The sequence below is a fragment of the Hyperolius riggenbachi genome, chromosome 2 (genome assembly GCF_040937935.1).
Source record: "Hyperolius riggenbachi isolate aHypRig1 chromosome 2, aHypRig1.pri, whole genome shotgun sequence".
NCBI lineage: Eukaryota > Metazoa > Chordata > Amphibia > Anura > Hyperoliidae > Hyperolius > Hyperolius riggenbachi.
This window is the reverse complement of record NC_090647.1, coordinates 250,161,105-250,173,357: the sequence shown is the minus strand read 5'-3', so window position 1 is coordinate 250,173,357 and position 12,253 is coordinate 250,161,105. Positions and strand designations below refer to the sequence as shown.

The 12,253-nt window shown below is 40.4% G+C and overlaps 1 protein-coding gene across 1 annotated transcript in view; it reads right to left on the bottom strand.

Moving 5' to 3' along the window:
- KSR1 (kinase suppressor of ras 1) overlaps window positions 1–12,253 on the bottom strand; it is a 221,561-nt gene that overhangs the window by 140,067 nt on the left and 69,241 nt on the right. The window contains exon 2 of the mRNA XM_068268488.1: window positions 1,032–1,172. Coding sequence (XP_068124589.1) covers window positions 1,032–1,172 — 141 coding nt within the window. The remainder of the gene's footprint in view (window positions 1–1,031; window positions 1,173–12,253) is intronic.

The following is a 12,253-nucleotide window of genomic DNA, read 5'->3' as shown; positions in this document are numbered from 1 at the left end:
ATTAATTCCGTAACCCATATCATTATAGGTGGAACAGAGACATGGCCTAGCACCTAACAGCAAACAGTAAGGTTCAAATAAAAAGACTTTTGAGTAACCTAAAGAGACCATTCCCCCTATCAGATTTTGTCAAGCCACTGTACTTGAATTAATGTTGACTTGACATCTATTTTTTTGTGTTTTGTGTGTGATTCTTTAATGTTTTTAGCTCATAATCCAATCTTGTCTACATGGGTCTCTGACACCCAACTAAGGTAAAAATTCCTACAGTGACATCTACAGGTAAGAAGACATTAGTGTACTGTGGGTTAAGAAAGTATTGCTAATTCTACATTCCTTGGCGTAAGTGACATAACACTTACAGACATACCCACCATGCTAAGTTAATTTGCGGAAGGGAATTGGAGGATAGGACCCAGCCAAAAGGGCAAGATTAAAAATAAAAGGAGCAGCAGGGCTCGGTCAGCAGCTGTCAGCATTTACTACAAAATAGGGCAAGGCTGGCAACTTGTGCTGTGCTGATCACCTCAAACCAACGTCCTCGAGGCTCACCTACAGTGCATGCTTTGTGGAAATCTACAAAGGTAGTTAACCCCCTTGGCGGTAGGCAGTTTCTGAGGCTGCGTCCGCCAGGAGTTTTTTTGCCCCCAAATTTTTTTTAAAACGCTTTAGCAAGCATTTCGCTAGCTAAGCATATGTACAAGGTTGCTCCGGTCCCCCCCCCCCATGTCCGCCGATCGCCGCAGGCTATACGTACCTCGCCACGATCCAACGAAAAGCGCAGTTTCCCGGTCGGCTTAGAATGCCATCATTCTTTAGCAATGTGTCCTTTTTGGCACTTGTTAGTGCCTACACCTTAATTTTTTTTAAAACAGGATTCTGTTTTAAGTTATAATGGTGTCTAAAGGAGCAGAAGAGAAAAATAAAACCTTACTGTTATGTTGCTGTGATTGATAATTCTGTACCATATGCTAGCTTTTCATGAATAGAGGATAATAGTAATCATAATTTAAAGAGCTTTGTAAACTTACCTTCACAACTTCGCTTCTCACACCAACTACATGTAACCAGTCAGTGACTCTAGGGTAGCCATTTAGCATCGGTGTTCTCTCAATTCGAGGCACATTAAGTTTGCACTGAAGTTGCTTGCTGATATAGTTCATCAGTTTTTTCTGCAAGATTTTAAAATAAGTGTTAGGTAATGTGTAACATTCAAAAATAAAGTAAGTATAAAGAATGTAATCAGAGCATCATAAAGAAGCCTACAACTGGTAGGTTACCTAAGATATTCAGCTAAGTATACACAACACAGCAAAGTATAGCAGTAGTACCGAGTGATGGTGGCTGAACAGTGTACTGGTTAAGAGCACCTCCTCTGACATAGGAGACCAGGGTTTAAATCTTGGCTCTTCCTACTCAGTAAGCCTATACCTATTCAGTAAGGAGTACTTGGGCAAAAGCCTTGCCCAAGGACTCCTTACTTGATAGGTACTGGCTTACTGAATAGGAGGAGCCTACTGATATGGCCTACTGAGCGTGCCCTAGTGGCTGCAGCTCTCAAGCGCTTTGAATCCGACTGGAGAAAAGCGCAATACAAATGTCAAATTATTATTATTATACACATGGTGAGAAGATGACCCTGTTCAACACATATGAAAGGGAGTCTTCTGTCCATGCCATCAGTGTAAACAGCACTGTGCAAAGCAAAGAGGATCTCTGAACAGCGGTGTGCATTGCCCTGCACCACAGGCAGTGTGAACAGGCCCTTAGAATTCTCATGGACACTCTTAATAACTACTGATGACAACAGTAGCTCTGGTTGCTTGTAGCTACTTGCAGTGTTCCACAGGGAGGGTAAAATTATAACAATCCACGTGGTTGATTTAGACAACACTTTTTGAGTATGTTTGTATAATTGGTGGAGACAACAGCCTTGCTGCACAGCACACATTACAAAACTGCAGTACATCTCAAAAACAGCACTGCAAGAAGATAGGACATTCCAACACATTCATCTATTCTCTCTCAAATTCCACTGCAAATCTGCCTCAAATGCTTCATGGATTGGCATTGCAAGTGTTATTAATTTACAGATAAAAAAAAGACAAATGGAGAGAGGGGGGGGGGGGGGGGGGTTATGGCACTGAAACCACAGAGTAACCAAGCAGCTCGGGGTGACCCAAACCACTAGGAATGTATCGGGGGATAAAAGAGATTGAAAAGCCCTCCTACTAATAAGCAATGCTTGGTGAAATTTGCCTTCTTGAAACAGAAGGAAATATACAATAATTCAGCTATAGGTGAACATTTGTGGTTACCCACAATGCACCTCTACTGAATATGCAAATTATCTCTTTTTGCACCTGTAAGTCAGGCAAGCATCCAGAACCGCTGGTGTATAGCAAGCCTACATCTCCTGTTCCTAAAGGAACATAAACTACATCTCCTGGTTTAGAAGGATTGATGGTTATCCTAACAAAAAATATTAATTTTATTTTTGGGGCATCAACAAGGCAGTGGCATCTCCTTTGACTAAAATATATTAATACCAGCTATGCACTACACTGTACTATATCCCCCCTACCCCACCCATTATCTACTTGCAGCTACAAAAGAAACAAGACCCTAAACTGCATGCTCATAGATGCAAATTTCTGTACTGTTTACTGTGTTTATAAAAAATCTATGGACAGTGTTTATAGTTAACATTGAAAATAATCACAATAGCGTTCTGTACATCTGAAATTATCTACACTTATGTTAGATAATCTTGTAGCCGTGTTAGTGCACTTGTAGCATAAAAAAGATATATGCTTTAGTCTGTTTAATAGCACAAACAATAGCTTGTGTTAGCGTAAATGTAAAAAAGAGCATCACATACAGTAGGCAACATCTTTTTTGATGCTACACTTAAGGCTCTTTTAGTGCTACGTGTCACAAAACTTGCATATGAAAATACGTACATGTCAAATAGTGTGAACAAGGCTTTTTGCTAAAGCACTCACATATGGTTAAAGAGCAATGATATGGTAATGGCTTTGACATACCAAATAGATGTTGTATGCAGGGCTGTGGAGTCAGAGTCTGAGAAATTTTGGGTACCTGGAGTCAGAGTCGGTGGTTTCATAAACTGAGGAGTCGGAGTTGGATGATTTTAGTACCAAATCCACAACCCTGGTAAGTATTAGACCAAGGAGTAGGAGTCTGAGTTGTGATGTACACATTTCAAAATTAGGTACTAGTATATTTTTCTTTTTGTGCCTTCCTAGGTTTTCCTAAAATGTTTTCACATAGTTAGAGATATTCCTTCTGTATTTTTGAAAATTTCTGATCAATGCAATATTTTTGTATTCTGTCACTTTTCTACTTTTTTTTAACAATGAGTTCTTGATGAGAATTCAAAACCATACAATAATTTACACTGTGGGGATAATTCTGAGTAAGGTGTGGTATCAGAGGATCACAGAAATAGAAAAGCCATTACATATAAATAAATCAATTGCATAGAATGATGCGGTTATACCATTTGAACTAAACATGAAACTAACTAAACAAACATTAATATCAAAGCCAGTTTCAATAGATCAGAAACGAGGGGAAAGGGTGTGCGTGGGGGGGGGGGGGGAGATTTAGACAGTGAGCCTAACCAGACTGTGCAGCCAGTATTAAGGCTTACAAAGGAACTCCAGTGAAAATAATGTAATAAAAAAGTGCTTCATTTTTACAATAATTATGTATAAATGATTTAGTCAGTGTTTGCCCATTGTAAAACATTTTAAATCCCTGATTTATATTCTGAGATTTATTACATGGTGACATTTTTACTGCTGGCAAGTGATGCAGCTGCTGCTTGCTGTTTTGGCAGTTGGAAACAGCTGTAAACAGCTATTTCCCACAATGCAACAGGGTTCACAGACAGGAAACTGCCAAGAGTACGTACTCAGAATTTCTTTGTGGGAGGGGTTTCACCACAATATCAGCCATACAGCGCCCCCTGATGGTCTGTTTGTGAAAAGGAATAGATTTCTAATGTAAAAGGGGGTATCAGCTACTGATTGGGATAAAGTTCATTTCCTTATCGGATTTTCTCTTTAAGGAGTACTATATTTACTGGCTGCAAAGTCATAAATCCTATTCCAGTCTATTAGGGAAAATGTTTCAAGGATCAGGAAGGGGCGGTGGTAGAAGATTTGCAATCCAATTGGCTCTGCATTTCCAAGTTGCACTGGGTCACTTGTATAATCATTGGGACATTGGAGATGTTTTCAGAGGACCATTCAAGCAAAGCATATAAGATGGGTTATTGGTTTTCTGTAGCACATAGGGAATCTCTCTTGGCCTATAAGAAATAGTTCAGTTTGTCAAAAATTGCTCTATTTGAACTAGAAAAAGATTTATGATAGTCTTTTTAAAATAGCATTGGATTGACTTACTAAAGTTGAAAAACAATGGAAGCACTTCAGAACATAAGTGATATAGCATGCCTAGTCTGTTTTTTTTTTTTTATTATCTGCTATTAGGTAGAAAAAGTTTGCAACTGAGTCATATCAAAATATAGGGAGAAATGGAGACAGATGAGTGAATTAGACCCTACGTTCTCAACACATGGCATTTGTACCCCAGGGGTTACGTAAACCAGTAGTAAGTCAATCTATTATAGCAAGTTTTGAAATTAAAAATATGAGAAAAAATACAGAAACAAACTTGAATAAGTTTTTCTACTTACAGCACTAACTATTATTATTATTGTTGATTTATATAGCGCCAGCATCTTCTGTGGCGGGGGACAATAGCATACAAGGTATAACAGTACAGAGTATACAATACAACACTTGATACAAGACAAGAGGGTATAACAGCTAATACAGTGAACAAAATAACTACATGTTTTTACAAAAGGTGGGGGCTATGTATACCCAATACACAGCATTGTAAGACAAAAGGGGAAGAGAGCCCTGGCCAAAAGGCCTTACAGTCTAAACACTTAAGGTGTAGGACAGTAGGTAAAGGGAAGCTGTGTGTGGAGTGGCAGAAATGATGGTTAGTGAGCAGGATCCTAGGTAGGATGCTTGCCTGAAGAGGTGAGTGTTCAGATTGCGCCTAAAAATAGCAAGTGTGGGTGAGTGGTGGATGTGTTGAGGGAGAGTGTTCCAGAGGAGGGGAGAGGATCGAGAGAAGTCTTGCAAGCGGGAGTGGGAAGAGGTGATCAGGGAAGAAGACTGAAGGATATCGTTAGCAGAGCGGAGATTGCGTGTAGGATGGTATGTGGAAATAAGTTGATTAAGATTGGAAGGAGCTATGTTGTGGAGAGCTTTGTGGGCGAGAGTAAGAATTTTAAATTGTATCCTTTGTGTAGCTGGCAGCCAGTGAAGGGACTGACAGAGGGATTGGGCTGGAGAAGCGGTGGATGAGTCGTGCAGCCGAGTTCATGACGGTTGGCAGGGAGGCCGCAGAGCAGCGCCACTAAGTAATGTTTGAAAGACATTTTACACACAATAGTGAAGTACTCCTAACAGATATACCATGCGCCAAGGGTTACTTGAGATGTTACCCAGAATAGGGATTACTTGGCTACAGCAATCATTAAAAAAGAAGTACATGCTAGAATAATATTGAAAAACACTCGTCTTTGAAGGACAGCCTGAATTTATTAATGTTCTTAGATTTTGCAGTTTAATTACAGTCTTGCTAAACATACAATAAATACCTGTCTCCCAAAACTTTATTGGCCATATAGTCATACTACCTGCCACTGGCCCAAAGTAATGTCATCTTTTTTGAATATTACAGGTGCCCTACTGGTGGTCACAGTCAGCGGGTACTGGAAGCAACTATCGTGCATAATAATATAGTATCCAGTTCAGTTACAAAGCTCAGAAAATAGCAGTGTGTTCCTTTAAAGGGAACCTGAAGTGAAAGGCTTATGGATACTGCCACATTTATTTCATTTTTTACAATACAGGTTGCCTGGGTTTCCTGCTGATCCTCAGCCTCTAATACTTGTATCTATGGACCCTGAACAAGCATGCAGATCAGGCATTTCTGACAAAGATCTGACAAGATTTGCCACATGCTTGTTTCAGGTGTGTGATTCAGACACTACTGCAGCCTAAGAAATCAACAGGACTACCAGGCAACTGGTATTGTTTAAAATGAAATAAATATGGCAGCTTCCATGTATCTCTCACTTGAAGTTCCCTTTAAAAAAGGCCCTGTTCACATTGCACGCGTTGTCGTCCGGATTTCGGCAATGCTTGCAGGAGGCAGACACGCACGACATCAGAAGTCCATAGACTCGATTGTCTGATTGTCTTGACCATTGCGGTCCGCGAACACATACTGCACGCATTTTTCCCTGAATCGCGCGGCTGACCCATTCACTACAGCGAATGGGTATCAGCCACGCAACGCATGCAAAAGCAGCTGGAGTGCATTCGTACGCATTGCATTCCGATCGCACGGCCATCTGCATTTGGTAATATGAACGTGGTGTAGCTTGCACACAGTAACTGTTCTGTACATCAAACCTTATCTCTTAAATTTAAAGATAAATCTTCTAGCTTAGCTCTCAGTGGTAAAATTATTAGCATTTCCATGTACCTTATTAAAAATAGAAGGATTATTCTTAAAAATGATAATGCTGTGTTTAATCTATTATTCCAGAGGGGAAATTCTGATTGAAATTCTGTTTTAAGGTAGAACTTATTTTTTTATGCAGTTCAACTACATAGTACAGGGTGGGCCATTTATATGGATACACCTTAAAGGGAAACTCCGACCAAGAATTTAACTTTATCCCAATCAGTAGCTGATACCCCCTATTACATGAGAAATATAATCATTTTCACAAACAGACCATCAGAGGGCGCTTTATGACTGATTTTGTGCTGAAACCCCTCCCACAAGAGGCTCTGGTACCATACGGTACTTTGGGCAAACTGCCACAATGTAACAATGTTCACAGACAGGAAATGGCTGTTTAGAGCTGTCTGTAACAGCCAGAACAGCTAGAAACAGCTACATAACCTGCCCACAGTAAAAATGTCACCATGTAATACATGTCAGAATGTGAATCTGGGAGAGGAAAGATTTTACAATGAGCAAACACTGCCTAAATCATTTATACATAATTATGGTAAAAATGAAGCACTTTTTTTATTACATTATTTTCACTGGAGTTCCTCTTTAATAACATGGGAATGGTTAGTGATATTAACTTCCTGTTTGTGACACATTAGTATATGTGAGGGGGAAATCTTTTCAAGATGGGTGGTGACCATGGTGGCCATTTTGAAGTCGGCCATTTTGAATACAACTTTTGTTTTTTTTAATAGGAAGAGGGTTATGTGACACATCAAACTTATTGGGAATCTCACAAGAAAAACAATGGTGTGCTTGGTTTTAACGTAACTTTATTCTTTCATAAGTTATTTACAAGTTTCTGACCACTAATAAAATGTGTTTAATGTGCTGCCCATTGTGTTAGATTGTCAATGCAACCCTCTTCTCCCATTCTTCACACGCTGATAGCAACACCGCAGGAGAAATGCTAGCACAGGCTTCCAGTATCCATAGTTTCAGGTGCTGCACATCTCGTCTAGGGGGGTCAGATCAAGAGACCTTGGGAGCCATTCAACTGGCCCACGACGACCAATCCACTTTCCAGGAAACTGTTCATCTAGGAATGCTCGGACCTGACACCCATAATGTGGTGGTGCTCCATCTTGCTGGAAAAACTCAGGGAACGTGCCAGCTTCAGTGCATAAAGAGGGAAACACATCATCATGTAGCAATTTTGCATATCCAGTGGCCTTGAGGTTTCCATTGATGAAGAATGGCCCCACTATCTTTGTACCCCATATACCACACCATACCATCAATTTTTTTGTTCCAACAGTCTTGGAGGGATCTATCCAATGTGGGTTAGTGTCAGACCAATAGCGGTGGCTTTGTTTGTTAACTTCACCATTCATATAAAAGTTTGCCTCATCACTCAACAAAATCTTCTGCGTAAACTGAGGGTCCTTTTCCAATTTTTGTTTTGCCCATTCTGCAAATTCATCTGGGTCATCCTTGTTGAGATGCTGCCGTAGCTGGAGTTTGTTAGGTGCCATTTGTGAGTAGCTAATATCCGCCGAAGAGATGTTCGACTAATGTCACTTTCCAGTGACATGCGGCAAGTGCTACGCTATGGGCTCTTGCTGAATGAAGCTAGGACAGCCACTGATGTTTCTTCATTAGTGAAAGATTTAATGCGTCCACATTTTGGCAAATCCAAAACTTAACCAGTTTTACGAACTCAGCAAGCATTTTGCTAACTGTAGTATGGGAGATGGGTGGTCTCGTAGGGTGTCTTGCATTGAAATCTGCTGCAATGACCCGGTTACTGCGTTCACCAGACATCAACACATTTTCTATCCACTCCTCACGTGTTAACCTCGGCAACATGTCAATGGCTGTAAACAAAGAGAAACTTGTAAATAACTAATGAAAGAATAAAGTTATGTTAAAACCAAGCACACCACTGTTGTCTTGTGAAATTCCCAACAAATTTGATTGGATTTAAAATGGCTGACTTCAAAATGGCCGCCATGGTCACCACCCATCTTGAAAAGATTTCCCCCTTACATCCATATAAATGGCCCAGCCTGTAATATAATTAATAACTGCTGTATACACAAGCCCCTATGTTAAATAAATGAACTCCCAGATTAAATAATGTAACAAACACATATGACATTCTATCCATTCTTCTCAAATCTTTCGGATACCATTGCTGGTCACATGAATAACGCCTATCAATCAGGCAAGAAATAGAGTAGAAACCTCACAAACTGATACAGGCAATAACAACCACACAGGGGTTCTAACCTGCTCCATGCAAAACCTACAAATACTAGTAAAGGTCTATCCACCCTAATTTCAAAATACTACTAACCAGCATTTGTTCCAGGTCACTGTGAAATACAAATACAAGTAATCTAGCCTAAAAAGTGCACATCATCCATCACAGTGGCTTGACAAAGAATTGCTGTGCAATGGATTGCTGACATCCATTGATGCTGTCAGCTATCAGGCAAGATCTCTTCTATTCAAACAGCATTGCTTGAATAGCAGCTGAACAGGTTGGACTGCATTTTAAATCTGCAAGTCAATTGTGTGAACTGTACATCTTAAAGATATGATTAAGAAGGAAAAAAACCTTTAGGCAGAGCTATATAAATATTTTAAAGGGCAATTTAACTAGTTTCACTGTGTTTTCCAGTGTATTAGTGGGGCAATGTTAAGGACGCAGCACTGAAAAAAGTCAGTCAGGCTCATGTTTCTGCTAGTGAATTTTAAGTAACTGAGAGAGTAATAGGAGCTGTGTGATAACATTTTCAGCAAATCCACTGTGTGCAAAAACTGAAAATGAGATGTTTATTGCTGCTTACGTGCCACACAATAGGGCGACACTGCCAAGAAAAAATGCAATGTTACAAAGAGCACAGCCACACATACTAATTTCTGCATCTGAAGCATTATTTCCATGTAGATACCTGCACAAGAGCTGAAGATTTTAGTGTTTGTTACCGAATGATCATGGTGGGACCATAAAGTCACTCAGTGGTTAGAGGGTTAGAGCTGTCTTTATTTCATGTCAAAAAAAGATTGCCCGGCTATCATGCTAACCTCTTGGCTTCAGCAGTGTCAAATAAGTGTCTGATTAATCTGGAAACAATATGCAGCCTGAGAAGTCAGAATTAGTCAGAACACCTGACCAGAATTCCCAGGCCTGGTTCACTGCATTGCAGAGCAGTGGACACCGGACTCACAGTGGACAAGTAGAATGGATTTTATGCTTTCGCATCAACATGTCGGTTGTGCTACTATTCAGCACAGGTTACGGTTAAAGTTGGAAACCAGGTTGGGAAGTTGCTAAAGTTAGGGCTTTCTGGGAAAGTGCTAACTTAAATAAACAGGCATTTTGGGTGCACAAATGGACACACATATAATAACCGTGTAGCTAATGGACACACATATAATAACCGTGTAGCTAATGGACGCACATATAATAACCGTGTAGCTAATGGACACCGTATGGTTGAAAGTCTGCAACCTCTTGACATTTGAAAACAATGCTAAAAAGGACAGTTGAGTGTGTTGTTGGAATGGCAGTAAGTTCCGGCAATGCAGCTGAAGCAGCCTTTTTTGCACATGTATAGATGTTGTATACTTGTATCCACATGCAGAGGTTGCATACATTGTTGCTATACTGCTGGAATACACTTCAGAAGTTCTTGATTACCATGATGTCATGTAAATGATACTCAGGAATGTTAGAATTATTAAAATATTACAATTATGAGATTGGGTCATTTGATGTTCCAGAATGGGAACACTAGTTGCTACGTATATTATAGCATTTACTAAGGTAATTGTATTTACATTCCCATAACTCATAATGCCTCCCCCATACATTTTACAAAAAGGTCTCCATGGAAACTAAGCTTTTGTTTAGTTTGAACCATTAATGTCCAACATGAAAATACATTTGAGCTGTTCTATAAATAATGACAAGCAAATATTAAAATAAATTATCAACTTCGAAAAATCTTACCTTACTTTTTAGTACATTTCCCTTTTGTTCCACCTTTTATTGGAGTCAAGTGTCTAATATAATAAAAATAAACCTACAAAAAGACATGGTGTATTTTTGACCACACACACATAATATGCCTCTCAACAGGTCCTACCTTACCACACATTACCGCCTCTCACCATCACCCACCCCATCTATTTTGCAGTTCTGTCTGCTTTACCTGGTCCAACTCTCATATTCTAAAAATACCGTTCAAAAATACGGTCAAGTGACAATCAGGGAGGGTACTTTGAAGCTACTGGACCCACCGGGCTCCGGACAGGTTGAGAGGAGCGCTTGTTAAGTATAACAAAGCACTCTTTAAACTATCTGAGCCGAGCATAATTTAACTGCGCACGCTATGGCTTCTGTCATTAAAGAAAATCTGTAACTAAAAAGTCCCCCTGGGGGGTACTTAACTCGGGAGGGGGAAGCCTCCGGATCCTTTTGAGGCTTCCCCCGTCCTCCTGTGTCCAACGGCGGCAGTGATAAAGCTCCCCAAACGGCAGGGGATGTAAATATTTACCTACCCGGCTCCAGCGCAGGCACAGTATCGGCTCTCCGCTCGGAGATAGGTGGAAATAGCCGTTCTCTGTCGGTCCGCTCAGTCTCCTGCACCTGTATAGTAGAGCGGACCCGACAGAGATTGGCTATTTCTGACTATTTCCAAGCGGAGAGCCAATACTGCACCCCCGCTGGAGCCAGAAAAGGTAAATATTGCACAGCCTGACAAATTCTCGGCTGTGCGTTCCGTGGGCTGCAGTGAGACCGCCGTGGGACACAGGAGGACGGTGGAAGCCTCAATAGGATCCAGAGGCTTGCCCTACCAAGGTTAGTACCCCCCAGGGGAACTTTTTTCGTTACAGAGTCTAGTTAAAGGATACCCAAAGTGACATGTGACATGATGAGATAGACATGGGTATGTACAGTGCCTAGCACACAAATAACTATGCTGTGTTCCTTTTTTTCTTTCTCTGCCTGAAAGAGTTAAATATAAGGTTTGTAAGTGGCTGACTCAGTCCTGACTGAGACAGGAAGTGACTACAGTGTGACCCTCACTGATAAGAAATTTCCCTTTTTATTTCTTTATTGCTCTCAGAAGCTATTTTCTGCTAGGAAAGTGTTTTATAGTTGGAATTTCTTATCACTGAGGGTCACACTCTAGTCACTTCCTGACTGAGTCAGGACTGAGTCAGCCACTTACATACCTGATATTTAACTCCTTCAGGCAGAGAAAGAAAAAAAGTAACACACCATAGTTATTTGTGTGCTGGGCACGGTACATACCCATGTCTATCTCATCATGTCACATGTCACTTCGGGTATCTGTAGCAGTGCAGCTTAGTGAATCAACACACTAGTGATGGTAACAAAGGTAAATATTCCAAGATATTTTTCCCTCTATATTCCATCCTTCTCTGGTCTCTGCATCAACATACATGCCAAGGCAAGGAGCTTTATCAGATCTTGATTTATCAGAACTTTCCTTAATACATGGAGCCCACAGGGACTCATTTGTGCTAATTTTAAGTACTCTTTATAAACAAATATTCCTGAATCTTTATATTTATAAGACACAAACAGTCTCATTTCTCGGTAAAGCAATGAAACTGCTAACAGAGGAATACCCCT